At 36.8% G+C, this 22,517-nt stretch overlaps 2 protein-coding genes across 5 annotated transcripts in view; one reads left to right on the top strand and one right to left on the bottom strand.

The window, feature by feature from the left end:
* LOC306856378 (retinoblastoma-associated protein-like) overlaps nucleotides 1-20,449 on the bottom strand; it is a 34,098-nt gene extending 13,649 nt beyond the window's left edge. Inside the window, exons 1-17 of one of the 4 annotated variants that reach the window (XM_079395628.1) lie at nucleotides 20,188-20,449; nucleotides 19,302-19,422; nucleotides 19,105-19,214; nucleotides 18,823-18,957; nucleotides 9,722-9,760; nucleotides 9,591-9,640; nucleotides 7,668-7,778; nucleotides 7,105-7,247; nucleotides 6,861-6,938; nucleotides 6,400-6,509; nucleotides 6,237-6,314; nucleotides 5,602-5,689; nucleotides 5,380-5,496; nucleotides 5,055-5,111; nucleotides 4,948-4,979; nucleotides 4,749-4,825; nucleotides 4,380-4,606 (exon numbers count right to left, since the gene is read on the bottom strand). In XM_079395628.1, the coding sequence (XP_079251754.1) occupies nucleotides 4,380-4,606; nucleotides 4,749-4,825; nucleotides 4,948-4,979; nucleotides 5,055-5,111; nucleotides 5,380-5,496; nucleotides 5,602-5,689; nucleotides 6,237-6,314; nucleotides 6,400-6,509; nucleotides 6,861-6,938; nucleotides 7,105-7,247; nucleotides 7,668-7,778; nucleotides 9,591-9,640; nucleotides 9,722-9,760; nucleotides 18,823-18,957; nucleotides 19,105-19,214; nucleotides 19,302-19,422; nucleotides 20,188-20,297 (1,683 nt within the window). In that variant the 5' untranslated portion in view covers nucleotides 20,298-20,449. The remainder of the gene's footprint in view (nucleotides 1-4,379; nucleotides 4,607-4,748; nucleotides 4,826-4,947; nucleotides 4,980-5,054; nucleotides 5,112-5,379; nucleotides 5,497-5,601; nucleotides 5,690-6,236; nucleotides 6,315-6,399; nucleotides 6,510-6,860; nucleotides 6,939-7,104; nucleotides 7,248-7,667; nucleotides 7,779-9,590; nucleotides 9,641-9,721; nucleotides 9,761-18,822; nucleotides 18,958-19,104; nucleotides 19,215-19,301; nucleotides 19,423-20,187) is intronic. The other 3 variants (XM_079395629.1, XM_079395631.1, XM_079395630.1) reach the window with 3 other exon arrangements.
* LOC306855516 (lysophosphatidic acid receptor 6-like) lies at nucleotides 2,360-3,370 on the top strand (the record flags this gene model as incomplete). The annotated part of the gene is made up of 1 exon (XM_079394274.1): nucleotides 2,360-3,370. One exon carries the CDS (start codon nucleotides 2,360-2,362, stop codon nucleotides 3,368-3,370), a length of 1,011 nt encoding a protein of 336 aa, XP_079250400.1.
* Nucleotides 20,450-22,517: the final 2,068 nt, after the last annotated feature.

The following is a 22,517-nucleotide window of genomic DNA, read 5'->3' as shown; positions in this document are numbered from 1 at the left end:
CTTGATGCCACATACAGGAGCCTGAATGGAACACAGAAGTGCAACACTGGCCAAGACAATTCCAGCTCAAAGCTTGTTAGTTAAAATCTGCACTTTTGAGAGTGATTACTGTTACTGATTACTGATAATGTTGTTCATGGATGTAAATGCTTATAAAAAACTAAATTTCAATAAAATGTCATTTATTTCTTAATAAAATGCCTTGCATGCACATAAAAATTGGACAAAAGAGTCGCAAAATGTCAGAACTCAGGAAATTCGGAAACTGTGACTATGCTACCTAAAAAGCATTTTTTGTTATAAATGAAATGCCTAGTGAGAGGAAACTGGTAGACTGACATAAATAGTATCTTTGTTGTGTGTGCCACTAGCGGCAGGATTTCTGTGCATTAACATGGCAAGTGGCTGTGTCAGGGTACTCCATCAATAACAGGTCCTTAACTTAAATAAACATAAGAAGATAAAACAGCCTTTTAATCTGATACAGCCTGTGAATGTTTGTGATGATCAGTCAAGATTTGATTCTGAGAAAACTAAGGAAACCGTTCACTGAATCAGATTAGTTTTTGGATATGCATAGACCAACTAATATTTCCTGTGTAGAGCTCAACATTTAAATAGGCCAAAACATACACTGTCCTGGAAAAATCCAGCTGGACAGCACAACACATCATTGGACTGAGACAGACAAGTGAAAGCAAGTTACTAAAGGGGACAAGAATGCATTAAAAAAATAAAACTGGAAAATTTTCAAGCAGCTTGAAGTTTAATAGCTATAATGTCACTTCATAAATTCATTTTGCTGGAAAATGATGGCATATGGCGGAAACATTACTAAATCAGTTTTGTGGTTTAACACATTTTTACTAATGCATTTCAGTAATGCTCACATGTCATTTTTGCTATCATCTACATTAGCCAGTTAGATAACATCTTTGTGAGAAATCAGCTAAATTTGCAACAGCAATGTACAAGATATCACAGAAAACCAAAAAAGTAAAAATGTAAAATCCAGTGGCATTTTTGAGTCAACTGTCCTTATTTTTAAGTCCTTTTAGGTTTTTTTGTAAATCACCAATGCTTATGAAACTTTGTAAATTCAGTTTGTTCCAAGAACAAAAATTAAGTAGCAGAAGTAAAATTAATTAATTTAAATTTGCAGTAAATAAAGTCTACATATATTCTGTTCGACTTGTAGGCCTACATGTGGAGAAAATAAATATGCATTTTTTTTGCTTACCATTTTAAGTATTTTGCATCTGTGTCCAGAGCTGAACTACTATATTAATAATAAATCCACTCCCCCATCCAGATTTGAACAGTTATATGGCACATGCATACACACACACACACACGTTTATTGATTTAGTGTGACTATACATATAAAGACTTAATATCCGTTAAAGGCACCTTCACAGAAGCTTGAGAGTGAACAGAGCATGTTCAACTAACAAAGAGAGATCAGAGTGAAAATTTAGCCAAAGATGGATGAGATAAAGCAAAATGGTGAGTTTATTCCACTTTATCTATGCTATCTACAATTTAGAAGTGCTAGCTACAATTTTCCCATCAAGACAAGGCTGCTCTATTTTGTTTAATTTTATTTATCCTATATGCACTCAATTTAATAATAAAAAAAACATTTTCTAACCAAAACTACCACATTATGCACATTTCTATCAAGGGAAGTGGTGTGTGTGGCCATTAATACGTAGCATATAACAAACAGTATATTTGAACAGACTCAAATTATATAATCTACTCAGATTTTGAACAAAATTATAGATAATTAAAAAATTATGAATGTTTTTCCATGTTTTTAATACTAAGGTTGAACCAAACATTTCTGAGAATATTCTTTAATATAGCAGACAACATTTATTTGTTCTATTCAATCAATTTAACATACATAAGACAAGTTTAAATTTGCACATTTACAATGTGCGCAAATAACAGGCAGTTTAACATTAATGAAATTCTAAGGTCCTTTACTGGCAGCAATGTCTGCTTTCTAAATAAAGTCCTCCTCTGTCATAATTCAATCACTTTACATTTACATTTCATAAGACCCGGTCATATAGATAGCTGCCCTGGCTGATTAAGACCAGGTGGTTCGCTTTATATGAAGAGGAAGTTGTAACTTTGTAAATTTCCTTCTACGCTTTGAGGTAAATGATGAAAAAAGTCTAACACCATGGTGCCCGAAACCTCTTATTATATTATAGTTCAACATGTTAGTATCGGTATATCCATAAAGCTATTTTCCCTCTTGCCAAAGACAGGTTCCTCATTTGGTTCTGGACCGCAAGAAGCAGGTTTTGACTGATGCAAACCAAGGCCAGCCAAGCTGAAAGTGATCATGGCTCTCCATAATAAAACGTACATATCTATTCAAGCCAACTGCACGGTGGACACCAGCTACCGCTTCACCTACTACAAGATCTCCTACAGCGTGATCTTCATATTCGGCGTAGTCAGCAATGCCACAGCACTGCGGCGTTTTTGCCACATGCCTCGGACGTTCACCAGCACAGCCGTCTACATGGCCAACCTGGCCGCTGCAGATATCTTCTTCGTGATCTCCCTCCCCCTGCGCATCTATTATTACCACAACAAAGCCGCCACTACCTCCAACCTCACCAGCGACTGGTCTCCAGGAGGTGCTTTCTGTCAGCTGACCTTCACGTTGAAGTATATCAGCCTATATGGAGGAATCTTCTTCTTGGTTTGCATTGGAGTAGACCGCTACTTTGCCGTGGTTCACCCTCTACATCAGCATCTGAGGAAGGTTCACACCGCCCGCATGCTCAGCATTGGGATCTGGTGCTTCGTTCTGGCACTAAGCCTCACTCTGCCCTTTCTGTATTCGGCGGCATCCCGATGGCACAAGTCATGCCTCTTGGATCCGTCTTCCAAACGCCACCGTACTATAATCCTAGCTGCTCTCGGCTTGGTGCAAATCGCCTACATGTTGCCTGCGTTGCTCCTGCTGTTCAGCTACTGCAGCATACTCCGTGTGCTCCGCAGGCTGCCACGCCGCAGGAAGATCTGGCACCGACGCACACTCATCATCATCTACTGGGTCCTGGTGGTCTTTTTTCTCTGCTTTACCCCTTATCACCTCAATCTGCTAGGTTACACTCTTACACAGGTGGGCCTTGTGCACAGCTGCGGCCTGGCTCAAATCACAAAAGCGCTTCATCCCGTAGTGCTCTCACTGGCCAGCACTAATTGCTGCCTAAACCCCCTTATTTACTACTTTTCCAGTAGTTTGGTTCACAAAGAGCCGACGGGCAGCAGAGGAAGTGAGGTCAATGAGGTGTTTGCCCAGGAACAGATTTTAACTAGAAATGGATGTAATACAGCATGAAAAGTTTTAAACGTCATTTAAAGGAGACCTGTTATGCCCCTTTTTACAAGATGCAATAAGTCTCAGGTGTCCCGAGAATGTGTCTGTGAACTTTCACCTCAAATTCCCCCACAGATCATTTATTATATCATGTTGAAACTGCCTATTTAAAGTGGAAGCAGAAACACGCAGTTTTCGGTGCATGTCTCTTTAAATGCAAATGAACTGCTTTTCCCCACCCCCTTTTTGCAGAATAGGGCTGCGCCTTTATAGCTTGTACCTCAGATATTCTGCTAAAAAACATCTGTTTGGTTTTGATTATTATTAACTTTTGATATACAGTTTTCTGAGCGCACACATCTGAAGCACGCACACAGAAAGCGTCTGTCACATAGCATGTGAGTACTAAACTAAGCTCTCTTTCATGTCTTATTGCGCTTAAACTGTCAAATACACACAAAATTGTTAAAAACACAAGTTACAAAAACACAGTCGGTTATATTTATGAAGGTAAACAGCTGGTAAAGAAATTGTATGTTTATATTAGATCTGTGTGACAGCAGCATAATATACAGTAAACAAATCAATAAATCCACTGCTTTCTTGTCACATCTGAGGCTGGGACTCTAAATGTTCAGTGCTCATCAGTGCAGCCAAAGACAGAATAGTTAGCATGCTTTGCTCCAACTTTCGGCATGGCGTTAGAACTGGTACACCATTGTCGCTTGTGAAAACACAGTGGCAGCACCGTGGGTGGAAACTTACAGCTTAAGGGGTGGTAATATTATAATAAGATCCCCTTTCTATGTCACAGGACGAGCGAAATCTGAGCATCTCGTTTTTTTCACAAACTTGTAGAGAAAGCATTACCAAAAAAAAAAAAAGGGTTGTTTTTCATGTGTGTGTCAGTTAAAGGATCACTCTGCCATGTTGCAGAGTAGCTAAACTAAACTGAAGGCTTGCTAAACAGATGCTTTAGAGACTGAATGAAGGAAACAATCCACGTAAATGGCAGTGGACAGTTACTCACCGCTTTCCAAGCGAGACTCTCCATGATAACGTGTTCGCACTGCTCCAGGTGCTTCATCATGTCGTGTTTCAGGGTGGGCTCGGCTTTAATGAAGCTCTCTATCACCTTGTAGAAGTCGAAAGCAGGCAGCTGGAAGACATCCAAGATCCAGGGGAAGCACAGATCAGTTTCCACAGAATCGCTGGTCCCTGAGTTGCGGCCAAAACCTCCACTCTTTAAGGAGTTCCCTGGAAAAGGAAGAAACATGTGGGGCTAATGTATACAAGATTGTTCTATTTTAAATGCAATCTATAAACTGAAGCTAAAAAAGGCTTTGGATAACACTATGAGTTGTTGTAAAAGTGTGAATGTGAACTAAAAACAACTTACCGACATAGGTTGCCATTACAACTTCCAGGGCACATGCAAGCAATGAGGTATGAAATGCTGCATTGTTGAGAAGTTTACTGAAAAAGGAAGTAACATGATTAATTGTCAGTGTATATTTCATAACAAAATCACGTTTATGGTCGTAATGATTTGATAAATGATGGTTAATGATCTGAGAAGAGGTTCATATTGTTACTACCTGAAGTTTTGGACAGATAATCTCTTCTCCTCCTAAAAACAGCACAAATGTGACCACCAGAAAAAAGTATGGCTAATAATATGACTGAAAGTTTTATAAAGGCTTACCGATTTAAGCATGGACGCCATTACTTTATAGTAGAGCTGGGCACCAAGATTAAACCGCTGAAAATAAACAAAAAACTGTTTCGCCCTTTGTTGTACAAAAGCTACATAACATTCAAAAGTTTGGGGTTGATTTTTTTTTTTTTTGATAAAACATTATCAAGATAAGGTTTTAGAAAGAAAAAAAAAGTCCCAGAAAATAAATTACCACTATTATGGCAGCATAAACAAAAAGGCCTTATATTGTCTGATTCAAATTAGATATACTCATCTACAACCTTAACAGTATGATGACGATAAATGTAATAAGAAAAATGTTTGGCAGTACCTTTCTGCCCAGCCCCTCACAGTGCTGGCCCACAGCCTGTGCAAACCTCTTGATGAAGACCTGACCCAGCTCTTCAACTCTCTTTCTGATCTCTTCGGATGGGTCAACAGTGCAGTTCTGACAAACACATTCCAAGTAATATATTATATATTACTTTGTTTCTGTATAATACAGATCTGGCTTTTCTGTTTAGGAAACATAATTTATTTTTAAAGGAATTACCTTGTAATAGACTAGGAGATTGCTTGAGGGCTGGTCACTGGCTGAGGTGAGATCAACCCTGAGCTGCTGTATAGAGTTCATTGCAGCCCTGGAGAAACAAAACATGGAACATGAGTGAAAAGCGAAAAGTGCTTGCAGGACTTAAGGTTGGACAAGTTTCCATTATGGTAAAATGTTTTCAAGAAGACCTTTGCTACTGGAAAGTGAACTTCAACAAACGGAGTTAGAAGAGGTACTTTTGCTCATATACATCCTTCAAAAAATCAATTACTGATGTGCATTTATAAAAGCTCTCCAGTCGAATATCCATTAGAGTACTGTGTGTTCCCAGTAATAAGCAAAACCCAGGATAAGTCAGAGCTTTGGGGGCCACGTGAAAACACCAAAACCAGATCTCAGAGGGAATCCCATCATGTGGCACAAGCTTAGAGCATTACAAAACTGCTGGGTGCACATAATGCCATTCACAAGTGACCCTGACTAGTGAGCAAATTCCCAAGCTGCTTTTCTTCAAAAAAAGGTTTCAAAGATTTAGGAAATCATTCTGATATGCTGATTTGGTGCATTTAGTTAATGTTGATAGGAGAATTGGCTCATTCTTTCATGTTCTGGGTACTGAAGGAGCAAAGTTGCACCTGATTGGGGTCTGTGGAACTGGAATTGCAACATCATCTCCAGACAGATCCTTTCTTGAAGTCATTTCCATCTTTGACCTATGAGGAATATTGACATTTATTACAAAAACATATGTATCTGCAAAATTATATGACAACATGATTTTAATTTGACCACACTCACACTTCTGTTTTGATGGGGGAAAGAGTCTCATCATCAACCAAGAACAACCTGGCATCAAAGTCCTTGTTTTTGTGGTACAGCTCTTCATATTGCTTGGAAAGTGTTTCCAGCTATAATAAAAGCAAAACAGACGGCCACAAGCATTACTTTAATTCAGACTTGGGAAGGAAATTGTTCTTTATGTCTTTCTCATAGTTGTTACTTTACTGTTAATACTCAGAGCTGAACCTGCAATAACATTCCTAATTATGCAATAACATTCCTAATTACCATGCAAACAGAGAGTCCATAAAACTGTGTACATAGTCCAACATGCAACAAGTTATAAAATACAATATAGGCAAGTTCAAATTCATAGTCCAACGTGGGAAATACCCCATGGAGATTTGATTAGTTATCTAAAAACACTATAGCTCTCAAAAGCAGAAGCATATTCTTTTTTTTTTTTGCATATTACTCACAGAAGGAAGCCCTTGGAGTCCCGACAGACCCAGGGAGTCCAGGAACGCACAAAAAGTGGTCTGGTACACGTTTTTCACCTGGAAAAGAAAATAACACTACCTCTGGTTAGAAAAATGAAAAAGCTCCATTCACACATAGTTATGTAAATACAGATGTGATTATGCAAATAAGATCTATTTTATGGACAAGCTGTGTTTGAAAGCTTACAACAGCTCATAGGATTGTATCTGAATGAGTGCCAACCTCATCCACACTGCAGTCGCTCTCCTTGCACAGTGTTTCCAGCAACTGCACGTCCATCTCTGGAGAACGGGTTTTGGCTTTGCCCTGATTACGTCGGGATGTCCTAGTTGGAGGACTCAAGGTGGATGAACTAACTGCTGACTCTGGAATCAAAATAGAGGAATAATTACATAATTTTGCCAAAAATAAGGGTGGTTAACCTCAAAATCTGAGATAACAGGGTAGTTGCAAGCCAAAAAAGGCTGATCCTTGAGATATCATCACTGTGCCCTTAAGTAATGCACTTACCATTCCATGTAAATAAGGGTGTTTTAAGGTGGCATCACAAATGTAAGTCACATAAATATCACTCCCCAAAATGACACTGAAAAGATTGTTACTGTACTAAGATCTGCAAATACATTTAGTATAACAATTTTTTTATATGCCCAAAGTTTGTGGGGAAAAAAGGTTGTTTGCTGGTTTCATGAAGTTCCTTAGCGAGTCATTCACAGTATTTTCACTTATTAACTCAATGGCATTTAAAACAAGTCTCCGAGCAGAGGCATGTGAGGAACACTCACTATAGGGTGACTGAAGGAGAGACGGAGTGAAACGCTTGGTGAAGAACTCCAGAACACACAGCAGCAATTGGAAGGCTATCACAAGGTCATCCCCCATCTGCAGAAATGTTCCTGTACAGGATAGATGACACAAAAACAAGAAGTGACTATGTGGCCTGTGGCCATGAGGATACTCTATCCATGACACATACAGTCATGCCCAAAAATATCGGCACCCTTGGTAAATATGATCAAAGGCGGCTGTGAAAATTAATCTGCATTGTTAATCCTTTTGATCTTTTATTTTAAAAATTCACAATTATCTAAGCTTTAATAAGATTTTAAAATGCGGTGAAATATTATGAAATAAATGTTTTTTCCTCAAATACATGTTGGACAATTATTTGGTACCCCTAGAAATTCTTATGAGTAAAATATCTCTGAAGTTTATTCCCATTCATATTTACAATTTTGAGCATTCCAAGGTGATTATGAACATGAAATTAACCAGCCATGTCTTCCTGTTCCACAGAAATATAAATAGGAGGGAAAACAAAGCCCAAATTCCCTTAATCATCCATCACAATGAGAAAAACCAAAGAATATATTTCTGATGTGCAGCAAAAGATAATTGAGCTTCACAAATGAGTGAAGTGGCTTTAAGAAAAGAGCTAGAGCAGTGAAAATTCCCATTTCCACCATCAGGGCAATAATTAAGAATTTCCAATCAACAGAAATTGTTACGAAACTGCCTGGAAGAGGACGTGTGTCTATATCGTCCTAATGCACGGTGAGAAGGAGAGTTTGAGTGGATAAAGACTCTCCAAGGACCACAGCTGGAGAACTGCAGAAAATAGTTGAGTCTTGGGGTCAGAAAACCTTAAAAAAAAAAAAAAAAAAAATTTGTCAAACAGCACTTACATCACCACATGTTGTTTGGGAGGGTTTCAAGAAAAATTTCTCCTAGCTCATCCAAAAACAAACTCCAGCATATTCAATTATCAGACACGACTGGAACTTCAAATGAGACTGGCTTCTATGGTCAGATGAAACTAAAGAAATGAGCTTTTTAGCAGCAAACACTCAAGATGGGTTTGGTGCACACAGTACCCCTTGTGTACAATGAAATATACTGCTGTATTTTTGATGTTGTGGGCCTATATTTCTGCTGGAGGTCCTGGACATCTTGTTTAGACACATGGCATCATGGATTCTATCAAATACCAACAGATAAAAAAATCAATAATTGACTGACTCTTATATATATATATATATATATATATATATATATATATATATATATATATATATCTCTTATAATGGGCCATGTTTAGATCTTCCAACCGTACAATAATCAAACACAAACCTCAAAAACACAAAAATGGGTCACTGAGCACAAAATCAAGCTTCCTCTGACCTGAACCCTGTAGAAAATGACTAAGGTGAATGAAGAGAAGCACCACCAGCATGGAGCTGGGAATCTAAAGGGTCTGGAGAGATTCTGGATGAAGGAATGGTCTCTGAACTCTTGTCAGGTGTTCTTTAACCTCATCAGGCATTATAGGAGAAAATTTAGAGCAGTTAAACTGGCAAATGGAGGTTTCAAAGAATATTAAATAAAAGGGTGCCATTAATTGTGGCCAATGTGCATTAGAGAAAAACATTTATTCCATAATGATATTCTCCCCCCATTTTAAATTCTTATTATCCAATGAAAGTTAAGATTTTTGTGAATCTTTAAAATAAAAGATCAAAAGGATTAACAATGTAGATTCATTTTCACAGCCATCTTTGATCATATTTACCAAGGGTGCCGATATTTTTGGCCATGACTGTATAATCCAGAAAACTCCACTCACAAAAGCAAAAATTGTAAACAAGGCTTAGTTACATGGGCAAACGATGGAATGTGAAAAACATTTCCATTTTTCCTTAATGACTCACCCTTGGCCAAGAGGAACATGGTCCAACTGCTTTCCCAAAGCTCTGTTCTCCTTGAAGAAAACATACATGGGACATTAAGATCACTGGTCAGAAGATCACAAACAACAGAATGAAACAGGATTTCTACTCACTTTCCTTTGTCGGGCTCTGCAGAAATTTTTTCACAAGTCCTGGAGGGAAATTAAAGATACTTCAAGTTAGTATCATGTAGGATATCAGAGGGCGAATCAGACAACGTTAAGACTCGATCAGAACATAGAAACATGAGAAGCTGAAATTCCACCGAGGCCCAAGAAAACAGGACAACGTCGTAAATCAGATTCCTAGCTCCAACTAATCTGAAGCAAGCGAACTAACAAACTCTCACAAAACAGCTTGCAACATTGAGACAAAAGAACACATTGATAATTCCAATTCAGGAAGGAGACAGTCAAATTTGGGGGCAAGTAATCAAGACTGATGGTCAAAGACGCTGGAAGTCACGAGCTTCCTTAGACTGACTTCTCCCCCCCATACAAGACAAAGAACCAGACTGAAATTCCTTTGTACACAGAGACTGTCGTTTCCATGTGCACCTAAAATCATCTTAAACGACTTTCATTTTCAGTTTAATGAAACTAATAGTTTTTCTGCATCACTCCATATTATGTAACCCACACATTAGACTATCATGTTTTAATCAAATATTATGTCTGTCTTTTTAATCATTCTTGAATAGCTGAAGGATTCATATTCTTGTTTGGTATGTATGAGTTTGACAATTCTAGCTTGAAACGTTTCTTCCAATTGATTCTGTCAAATGTATCATATTCTGGTTATAGAAATCACATCCAAAAGTATACTTTGCAAGAGTGTGTAAAATTCGGACCATGTGACTGAAAACATGCTGATTTATGATGGAAGGAACACCCCTAGCTAAGATAACAGCCTATCTGATTGGTCAAGACACCAGAGGGGATGTGTCCAGAAGTCGAGTTTAAAAACTCAGGACACCATCAAACTCTCTCTTGGTTCTCTCTCCTTTTAAACTTTTGCCACCGCATTTTGACGCTGCCTTTTAGCACTCTGAGCGTGCTCTGGCATACATGCCAGCGGCTACTTAACACCACGATGAGAAAACCCACCTAGTCTCTTTACATCCCTTTATTCTTTTACTTTAATTTACTTTCTTTTCCGTTGCGAGTTTCGTGTACTCAGTTAAGTTTTGCCGCCACGCCTCGTCTCGGAGTTCAACTAGAGTCTGTGACCGCCTCAAAACTCCTACCAGCCACAACTCCGCATCCTCAGCCAACGCCCAACCATTGGCTTCTCAAGACGTCACTTCACGACTACTGAACTCTCTGCTAATCAGCAACTTGGGAGAACCCCCTTTACTGCAACTACACAAAAGGGAATCCCTTCGCAACAAGCAAGTAACCTCCAGATTCTAACTGAATTGATGCATTTAATACAAATTTTATCCTCATTGAGAAACTCAAAGCGAGGGATAAATAAGTGATTGATGGTTGTTCGGGTCTATGCAATAGCACATATTGCTGTGAGCTTGGGATTTCACATTTTCATTCTCTTAAACTCATCCTTTCCTTACTCTCTCTATTTCTGCAACGTGTGAATGCTTGTGCACTGCAACGTTTCAAAATCGAAACCAAGTGCAGGTGTTTTTATATCACTGTATTTCTGATGGAAACCAACTGTTTTCTGCAAATTTTGGATGTAATTTTCATTTCATCTTGCATGTAATGTCTGATAAAGCAGCGTTTGTGAGCAGAGCTCTGTTTTGTGTACAGCGTTACTGGGAAACCTCAATCTCTCCTGCTCCAACAGCGCCTCCTGCTGGCAGAGAACTAATTTGCATATATATGCCGCCACAAATAGTGCAAGTCTGTGGGACTATGGTATAAATAAATTGAACTGTATAACAGTTTCAGTGCAATTCATGTTATAATGTTAGAATTAAAGAACAATAAACATAATACATATTACTGTTGCACTTATCAGTCATTGCAGTTATTTTTAAGGTGTTGTTGACATCCTATCTAAATTGTGATTTAGCCAAAAAAAAAACAAAAAAACAACATTACCACTTTATTATGTCTTGCAATATCTGTGCGTGCAAAGGTTCTGCACGATCCTCGTTCAATATTCTCGAGGGCTGAATTGATATGGCAATATTGACGAACTTGCTGTTTTGGCAAGGGGCGGAGCAGTACTGAAACGTTGTTTAAGCTGTTCGCCAATCACAACACACTGGGACAGCTAACCAATCAGAACACATTTAGTTTTTCGGAAGGCGGGCCTTCATCAAACCCGGAACTAATCGAGTCGTTTGTCTCAGGATGGGGAGAAAAGTATTGTAATAATGCAAATTATGAAGTGAAGTGAAATTAAGTTACATACTGCCATGTATGGTGACCCATACTCGGAATTTGTGCTCTGCATTTAACCCATCCAAAGTGCACACACACAGCAGTGAACACACACACACACACACACACAGCAGTGAACACACACGGTGAACACATACCCAGAGCAGTGGGCAGCCATTTATGCTGCGGCGCCCGGGGAGCCTTTGGGGGTTCAGTGCCTTGCTCAAGGGACAGCTCAAGGGCACCTCAGTCGTAGTATTGAGAGTGGAGAAAGCGCTGGAGATTCACTCCCCCCACCTACAATTCCTGCCGGCCCGAGACTCGAACTCGCAACCTTTGGATTACGAGTCCAACTCTCTAACCATTAGGCCACAACTTCCCCTTAGTATGCGAAAAATAAAGCTATTTTTGAACCATCAAGCATGAGCATGTTCTAGTACACCCCCAAAACAAAATCAACTTTGTAAAAGAGCATAATAGGACCCCTTTAAATAAATAAATACAATTATTATTATTAATATCAACAGTATAATAGCTATAAATAACAATACTTAATAGCTAAAAATTTGTAAATATTAATAATTAAAATATTATTTAACTGTTATTATTAAAAATAAAAGCATAAAAGAGAAAGCAGACTAAAAATCATAGCCAAAAAGGTTTAATATTTAATAAGATAATCTTTGACATGGAAGAAATTAAACTGACGACTGAATAAATAACTGCACTTTTAAAACAAATTAACAATAATAATACAAAAAAAATCACGTTTATTTATTCAACTGCTAATTTGTAACGAACAAAAAAATACTTAATATACCTAGATTATCAATTTAGGTGCAGATTCGTCGATTTTAGTCGACTAGACTTCATTTTACTTGCGTCGACTAACCGGCAAAATACCGGAAGTGGCGCATTTCACGGACGAGAATCCATAAAACACATTATTAGACTATTTTCCAAGGCTGCATGACATTAAACCCATTTAAAAATCATAATTAAGCATAATTGTGAACTCACAAGTGCTATGATTTAATTAAATAACTATGTGCAAAGCAGTTCTAACACAGTATATGCGCTTTAATTATTTATATGCGTGTAGATTAAGTGCGTGCGTCAGCCAGCGGCCCCGTTCCACAGTACGTTCACCCAGTACTTCCACAGAAACTTATTATTTACATGTGTGGAGCGTCTCAAACTCATCTCTGCATGTTGTTGCGAGTTTGGGTTTATTATAACGTTCATCTGGGAACGCAACGTGCGCCATTTCATCAGATTTGTAAGGTGAATCATTTATAAATCCACACAGGAGAATACATCGCGATTTCAAAATAAAAGCTCAAACCCTCACTCTGAGTTTACACGTTTTGATGTCCAAATATTAATTTAATTACAGCGGCCATAGCATTTCTGTCCTAAAGAAATGGCCAAATATTAAAGATTAAGTGGACATTTTAATTAAATGGTGCGTGGTCAATATTAAACAAGGATTAGATTGCACAGTAATGTGTAAAAACAATCAGGCCGTTGGTGTCCCCTGCAGGCCTTTGTTGTAATGCGTAATCTACATTAGCTCTATTGTTTATAATACATTGTATTTTAACAGTTTTGTTCAATAAAACCATATGATCTCTTGCTTTTGATACTTTATTTGAACTAATTATTATAGCATCATTGCTAGTATATATGTATTTTAAGTCATTTTAAAAGCTATTGTTCACTTACATCTATTTTTATTACCACAAAAAAAATGTATTCTAATTATAGATCCCTATGAAATCCGTTTTATTTCCAAATTCAGTTTTTTCCATTTTCATTTTTTTATACTTTGTTTTAATGGTTAAATTAAATTAATAAATCAAAAGCATCTCCAATTAATTGATTTTATATTTAAAAAAAAGTTTCAGAAATACTGTACATTTTTCACCTAAATAAATTCTGGTAAATAATATTTCTGGTAAATCCTCCTTTAAAAAGTGTTTTTTGATTATAATTTTATTATTAGTAGACTAGAACAGGTGGATATGTTGTCATTCTTACACTGTAATACTGAACTTTGATTTCAGTGATTTGGACTATGAGATGGACACTTGCACTCGGTTTCACTTTACTTTTGCTTTAAAAAAAAAGGATTTAATAGAAATTTGGATTTCATTTGGTCTAATAAAATATAGTTTCATAAAATTTTCTTAAGTAAAATTGCTGATTTTATTGTGGGAAATTAATCGTTTAGATTAATCGATAAATTAGTCGATAGATTAATCGAAAAAAAAAAAAGTTGTTAGTGGCAGCCCTAATCATTAGCACATACTGTACATTATAACCACACAACCAAAAAACAACAACAACAAATGCACTGAAAGCCACATATAAATGTCAAACAGAGTTCATCAACTGTTATGGACACACAAGCATGAAAACTTTATTTTTGATGCAGTGAGGAGGCTGCCACAAATAACCACAGCATCTGCTGGCAGGATGCACTTGAAAACAAAAACAAAGCACTACTCTGCAGCTTGACCACAGACTAGGGCTGCACGATTAGGACAAATCATAATTGTCGATTATTCCCTTGAGATTGTAATTGCGATTAATAATAACGATTATATTGAACAGATTTATGTCATTGTTTGAAGATGCATTCCATATTTTTATATAAAATATATATTTAAAAAAAAAAAGCTGAAAACACTCTTCCTGAACTTGTATTGCTTTTCTATAGCATTGAGCCTCAAATGTCAATTGTACATTGGTTTAGTTTCTTCTTTAAACAAAAAAAGGTAAAATTATGCATGGTATAATAATGTTATACTAAAATTAAAAAAAAAAGAGAAAAAATGGTTTACTAAAGCTATAGATTTCATTTAGAATTAAACAGACAAAATTTCAAATTACAGTAACATTTTACAGTACAATTTATATGATCAGGGCTCCAGACTAACATTCGAGAGCAGTGGCACCAGCACCTGATTTGGTAGCACTGAACATGTAATATTACAAGTTTTGTCTCTTAGAAATGCACATTAACGAGAGCTACATGTGACAGTACCATTGTGAAAACTGTAACAGCCTCATCTTTTATACATAACCAAAAGTACAGCACCTCATTACCATGGTAAAAAAGTAGCCTAACTATAGGTTTCTATGGGTTTGCATTGAAGAACAGTAGCCTAAAGACATTCAGTCAATTACAAATCCACATCAACTGATAGAATAATTAACAAAATAATATAAATTATATTCCATTTCCCGTTTAACATATTTAGTATATTAATAATATAATAATACTCAATAAGAATATCCTACTTTTCTGTCAACGTACCATTAGTAGTTACCATGTTACTGCAGTAAAGCTATGGTAAATGTGGGTGATTTGTGGATTGAAACGTCTTCTAACTGGATCGTTGTTGCACTGTTTCTGCATCAGTGTTGATGAGAATAACAGCTCCGATTTATTTGGCTCTAAACTAGTTTAAATTAAAGAGACGTGATTTGTTCTGGAGAACTCTGCGCTGAACTCGAGTGCTTCTTACTGGACTTCACAGCGTTGTTTAGCGTGTGATCGCGACTGGTCACTGTAATAAACTCATTCGCTGTTTTCTTTTGAGGCGAGCGGATAAAAGGTCAGTGTGGCGCACAGTTCAAACGAGTAGGCTACCGCTATTTTGTTCCGCTTTTGACACGTTTGGCATTAAACATATCTATCACGCACAGTTAGACAATCTTTTTATCCAGTGTGTTTGAGTTTGTTAAACCCATTTTTAATTGTTTATTTATTTTTGTAATCGCGGCTTTGAACGTTTATGTAATCGTGGCATCCATAATCGTAATCACAGACTTCAATCAGATCACATAACTAGACTTTCTGTTCACCACCTATGAAGCACTGTTTTTCAGTAACTGCAGAAGAACAGACTGGACTGGGGCCAACTGGCACTTAATCAAACACAAATATCACACAAAGCGGATCTATCTTATACTGAGACAGCTGCTGCCACCTTCAGGTTTACAAATGACATGTAGAAATGTTTAAAGGTTTTAACTATTCAAATGGACTAAGAAGTGAATCATCAAGTTATAATGCAGATCATGCAATACTGAAACTTAAGCAATTATTGTAGGCGAAAAAGAAAACCGTTTTAACAAAGTAATACACAACAGGTTTCATCACCCAAGGAGTGATGTGAGATGAGTCATGCATTATTTGAATAAGATGCAATGCAAGCATTATCTAAATAAAGAGACTTGCTGAGGGAAGGGTGAGCACACCCTGAGGCATGCCCAAACATCACCCGATTAGTAACTGTTTAGTCCTTTACTGTAATGAGCCTGTAAACATGTCTTGAACACTGGGGGGGACCAAGTGTTTTTATAAAGCATCAAGAAATAGAATAGTGACAGAAATTCTAGGTCTAATTCTAGTTGGTAGGTAGCCTAATCATTTTTAACTACTTGCAAATAATATTTTAAACATGTACTTTGATTTATATGCCTAATGTTAAAAACGCAAAGCGTTTCATGTCTCGTCTGCAATGCATGCTTATAATAAACAGAACATTATCATGGACGCAAATATAATTATTGTTATACTTCTTATTTGTGGGGTTAACGGGCCATAAGCCATTGTATTTAAGTGTTTGAACATACAAAACTATGTCCTTACTATAATCAATTAAATCCACAATTCAACAGAGTTCGTACAGAAACTGCAACATGAAATCCCAGGATTTTTAAGGGTTTTTCAAGCACTGCTTTTTTAAATTTTCAAGGACTAAAATCAGAGATCACAATATCGTTATCATCTTTCAAATTCTAATAAATTAATAAAACATAATGGTAGGCTACAAATAAAGTGCAGCACATGCAAAGCATGCAATGGCTTATTCAAAGCATTTTTTTGAATATACGATTGACCTGAAGAGTAAAAGCTTCATCATAGACTTGGAAAGTTATGAGCTATATCCTGCTCGTAGACACTAGGGGTGTAACAATACACTTAGCTCACGAGATGAGACAAAATATCGATACTTGGTTCACTATAACGAGATAATATTTTAATACTGTTTTCAATAAAATATTTTTATATTATCACAAAAAGCAAAACAATGTAGTTGTATTTTGAAATATTTAACTAATATAGAGCCGTAACTAACCATTATCTTGCTATTCAAGTAATCTACTGATTTTGACAATTGAGTAACCTGTTATTTTTTAGTAATAAAAATAGACCTAAGTGAAAAACAACGAGACAATAATAATTGGTTCAAATAAAGTATCAAAACCAAGTAATCGCATGGTTTCTTTGAACAACACTGTTAAAATACATAATGTAATATGCCTATACATAATATGAACATAACCTACTTAAAGCTGCAGCCCGCTCTAGCGGTTAATAAACAGAACTGCGTGCGTGTTGCGGAAGAACACTAGCTGGAGCTCCTTCTCTCTGTTTATGTCTATGACGATTCACACAAGTAACGGTTTGTTTGGAAAATGGATTCATGGTGTACTTGCTTATTATATAAGTTTTGTACATTTAAAACAAAAAATTTATGGACTGCAGCTTTAAGTACATTCTGTATTATAGCATACCTGCAGAGGGCGCCAACGGCCTGGCAATGCTTCACTTTATAGCGTGATTCAATGACGTTTAAATCCAAGAAAAAAATGTATATTTGGCCACACGCAAACTCAGAGCGAGGGTTTGAACTTATTTTGATGTACAACAAATCACATATTTAGAAATATGTTTATGTATTCTCCTGTGCTGGCATAGGTTTATAAATTATTTACGTTATAAAACTATTGAGATAACACACACTGTTTTCCCAGATGAACATTAAGCAACCCAAACTCACAGTACGCAGAGGAAGAGTTTGTGGACGAACAGCTGAGATGGAGACACGTTTCACGCTTGTAAATGATAACAGTGCAGCACAAAGCGTGTCAGACTTTACACGCGTTCCCAAATGAAACACAAACAAACAGCACATGCAATAAAAGACCGAACAATATAATGCAAGCACTATCAAAGGTATTACCACAAAATCAACGTTTACAGATATCTCGAGACTGCTTTTCACCTCAAGGATTAAGATCTCGTGCACTGCTAAAAGCTAGGCAAAACAGCTTCTATCAGACCAGACGCACTGCATCGTTAAGTTTGCGAGAAAATACTGTTGTTTTTTTTTTAAAATCGAAAACAAAAATGAACACTAATGTAATATATACTGCCTTTTAAACATTCAAGTACTTTTCAAGTAACTTTTGATAAATATGGCTGTTTTCAAGGGTTTTCCAGGACTTAAATAAAAAAAAAATCAATTTTAAGTACTTCAAGCACCTGATTCAAAGAAAGTCAAAAAATATCTGAAATGAAATAAAGAATTATTTTATTCGGTATACATTATCATTCAAAGGTTTGGGGTGAGCAAGTTTTTTGAAAGTAAATGAATACTTTTTTTCCAGCAAAGATTAACATGAAATTGATCAAAGGTTCTGTTTTTTTTGCACTTATTTATCAAAGAATCCTGAAAAAATGTATCATGGTTTCCACAAAAATATTAAGCAGCACAACTTATAAGAAGAAATGTTTCTTGAGCACCAAATCAGCATATTATAATGATTTCTGAATGATCTTGTGACGCTGATAATTCAGCTTTGCCAACAAAGAAAAAAAGATTACATTTTAAAAGTATATAAAAAAAAATCTAAATATTGCTGTTTATTTATTTTTTATTTATTGACAGTTGACCTTGAATGCTGATTAAATCAACAAAATGCCAAAACATTGCTAAATTAATCATATTTTCATTATAAAACATCACTACTACAAATTTAAAGCAAAACTGTACAACAACACTTACTTCACAAATCTTTGGTAGAGAGCCAGTGTCACATCGTATTTGTTCTCCAGTCGTTTCAAAGCGGTGTTCACTGCAGGGCTTATAGTGTCCACATTTACATCCATCTTCCTCACAAGACCAATGAACTGCTTCACACTGCAGAGGAAGAGCAACTTAATTAAAGTGTAGGATATGCATTATTAACACCTTAAAGACATAACCACACTCCAAAAGCTCAAACTGTTCACCCCAAGCGAGAAAACCAGGACTTCTCCATGATATTTATTAATCTGCCACACATACCTTAGTCCAACTACTTTCAGGAACTGTGTGAAGGTGAGGCTGAGGCCATCAAGCTCCATGCCTGCAATGAACAGACAAGCTCCCCACTGCTGTCTGTTTGAATATGGCATCTAGCATGGAGGACACACGTTGGTGTTATCACACATTCATAAATGAACACATTAGACTGGTAGTGTAGATATATGAGGAAGGCGTACATTAACCTTGTCCATCGATCGGATCTCCCTTTCCCAAATTCTCCACGCATGATCACAGATGGGATCGGTGGCCTGAAGCTCCTCACTGAGAGACACAAACTCAGGCTCCTTGTCCTTGTGTCTGGTAAAACAACACAGTTGACAGACATGACTAAACACATTGTGAGGTGATGGACACTATTGTGGGGTGGGCTACTGGTCATGCAACATTGCTTGTTATACACAAACATTTGTCAGCTGTTTGGGTACTACATGAGCCGTATTTTTACTTTTATATATTTTAATAAGATACAGGTCAGAATAAGCATATTGTTTGATTTCTACACAAATATATCTATTACACTGAATGATAATGGAACCTATTTTGACTTTTTCACAAAAGTTATTTGAAAAATTAAAGTAGACACTTTACTTGCATTTAATATGTATATAAAATCACTTTTGTAAATGTTATTTGATGCAGGCACAAAAATGGGATGTATGTAACACAAATGCTGAATGAAATATTTTACACAATATTTACTTGACTTTTCTATTAAAAGTGAAAACAGAAATTGTGGGCAAATATAGGCCAATAAATAGGTTAATTAACGTTACAAGCTACAGTATAGTTTTTTTGTAGTACCTATAGCTTAACGGTGGTTACTGTATTAATACTATAGTTAGCACAGTTAAATGTTGGGTGCGTCCTAATGATCATGTTATTACCAAAGTAATTCAAAACTATTTGCTATCAAAAACAGAGCATGAACACGTTTAAAAACAGTTGGACGCTGGCTTTCTCTGCCATCATCATCAATAACTAAAGACTGTCAGTACTATTCATTCATTACTGTGCTGTGTCGTTGAGGTTTATCTGAGAGTCAGTGGCGCGGTGTAAGCTCACCGTTCAGGGCTCAGCACTGCGTTCTCGCTGCTGTCCGAAGATCCGCTCTTCATGTTCCCCTTGAGCTCTTTCTTCTGCGGGGTCCCGCTGCTGCGCTTCTTCGGCGGCATCGCGATGAAGAGCGCGATCACGAGCGGCGTGTTGTTGTTGTTAGTGGTTAGATGTCTGAACCTGAGATCGCTTGTTTGTGTCCACAACCCTCCACTATTTCCTCAACTACTCAAAACGCGGGAAAATTGATCGACGCAACATCCGCCAATATAGCATCACGTCCGGTTTCTGCGTGTATTCAGCAGCAACTTCTTCTTCTTCTTTGGTGTTTATTGGCGGTTGGCAAACCAACTTGTAGGTGCATTACCGCCACCGACTGGACTGGAGTCTGGACAGATACATGCTTATAGGATTACCATAATAGGATAGATGGGGAACAAAAAAACAATAAATAAATTAAAAAAAAACATTTTTTTTTTTTTAAATAACTGTCTAAATTATTTTACTTAATTCCGTTTCTTTAATAAACTTAGTAATAATATCATATATAGCCTTTTCCTTTAGTATACCTATTATTGAAAAATCTTTATGCTCAGCTTTAATTAGTGACTGAATAAAATTATGTCTTTCTTTGTTGTATTTCCTGCAGTGAAGTATTACATGTTCAACTGTCTCTTGCTGACTACAGTGATTACATTCCCCAGTTGGATGTTTGCCGATTTTAAACAGTGTACTATTCAATCCTGTGTGACCTATTCTCAAACGGGTTATTATATTCTCTTCATTTCTGTTCCTGCTCTCTCTCCTCCCAGTACCAACTTGTTGTTGAATATTATATAAGTGTCTTCCTGTTTCAATACCATCCCAGTGTACCTGCCATATTGATTGTGCATATCTCCTAATGAACACTTTAGCTTCTGCTTTACTTAATGGAACTAGTAAATCTATCTGCTTTAATTTTAAAGTTTGTTTAGCCAGAACATCCACCTTCTCATTTCCTACCACACCAACATGAGCAGGAACCCAAATAAATTGAATTGATATACCCATAAGCTTTATGTTATACAATTTATGGAATATATCATTAATTATATCCATCCTAAAAGATGATCTACCAGATTTTATGCTTTCCAGTGCTGAGTAGCTATCAGATGCAATAACTATGTTATTCATTCGCTTTTCTTCTGTCCACTGCAGGGCCATTAAAATTGCCAATAGTTCTGTAGCATAAACTGATAAATGATCAGAAACTCTTTTCTTAATGTAAGAATCATTGATTGGAATATACACAGCTGCACCGGCATATCCTGTCTTCGGGTCTTTTGATCCATCCGTAAATAAAAACACTGAATCATGGAAATGTCTCTCAATATAATTCCACACTACCACACTGGAAGTTGTTTGGATTGATCCTTTATTTCCTGTTGTATACTGAGGTCAACGGTTGGTAAGGGGAATAACCAGGGAGGGATGGAGGATATTGAGACTGTGTTGCTGTACTGTACTTGATTTAGTCCTATATACCTCGCCTTTGCGTCACCTATCCACCCAAAACTCATAAAATTTGTTACATTATGTTCCCAACAGTCTGTCAATACACTTTTGACAGGATGTGAAACACTTTGTCCCTGGATATTAACCCAATATGCCAACATTAACTTAATTCGTCTTATACCTAAAGGCATTTCTCCGATCTCCACCTGCATAGATGATACCGGCGATGATTTAAATGATCCACTGCAGATTCTTAGGGCTTGTGCTTGCAGTATATCTAATTGTTTGAGGTTTGTTTCTGCTGCTGACATATAGGCAATGCATCCATAATCAAGGACAGATCTCATGAGTGCCCAGTATATACTCTGTAGGGATGTCCTACTAGCTCCCCACTCCCGTCCTGATAAACACATAAGAATATTAATAATATTTTTACACTTGTCCTTAATTTTATCCAGATTAATTTTCCATGTAAGTTTTTCATCAAACCAAACTCCAAGAAATCTTATAACTTTAACTTGCTCCAGAGGATTCCCATATAATTTCAAAGAGAGGGGTATGCTTTTAAGTCGCCTTGAGAAACAAATGACCTGCGTTTTTGATACAGATAATTTAAACCCCCATTTATTAGCCCACTTTTCAACTTCCTCTATTGCATTTTGCATTTTTTTATGAACATATGATATATTGCGACCTCTAGTCCACAAAGCCCCATCATCTGCATATAAAGATTTTCCAATATTCTGTTCAACTTGTGAAAAGATGCCATTAATCATTATGTTGAATATTAATGGACTGCACACACTACCTTGTGGTGTTCCATTCTCCATTGTATGCATTCTAGA

This window comes from Barbus barbus, assembly GCF_936440315.1.
Source record: "Barbus barbus genome assembly, chromosome: 36".
NCBI classification, from domain to species: Eukaryota; Metazoa; Chordata; class Actinopteri; order Cypriniformes; family Cyprinidae; genus Barbus; species Barbus barbus.
Note: the sequence above shows the minus strand (reverse complement) of the source record. Positions and strands in the feature narration are given on the sequence as shown.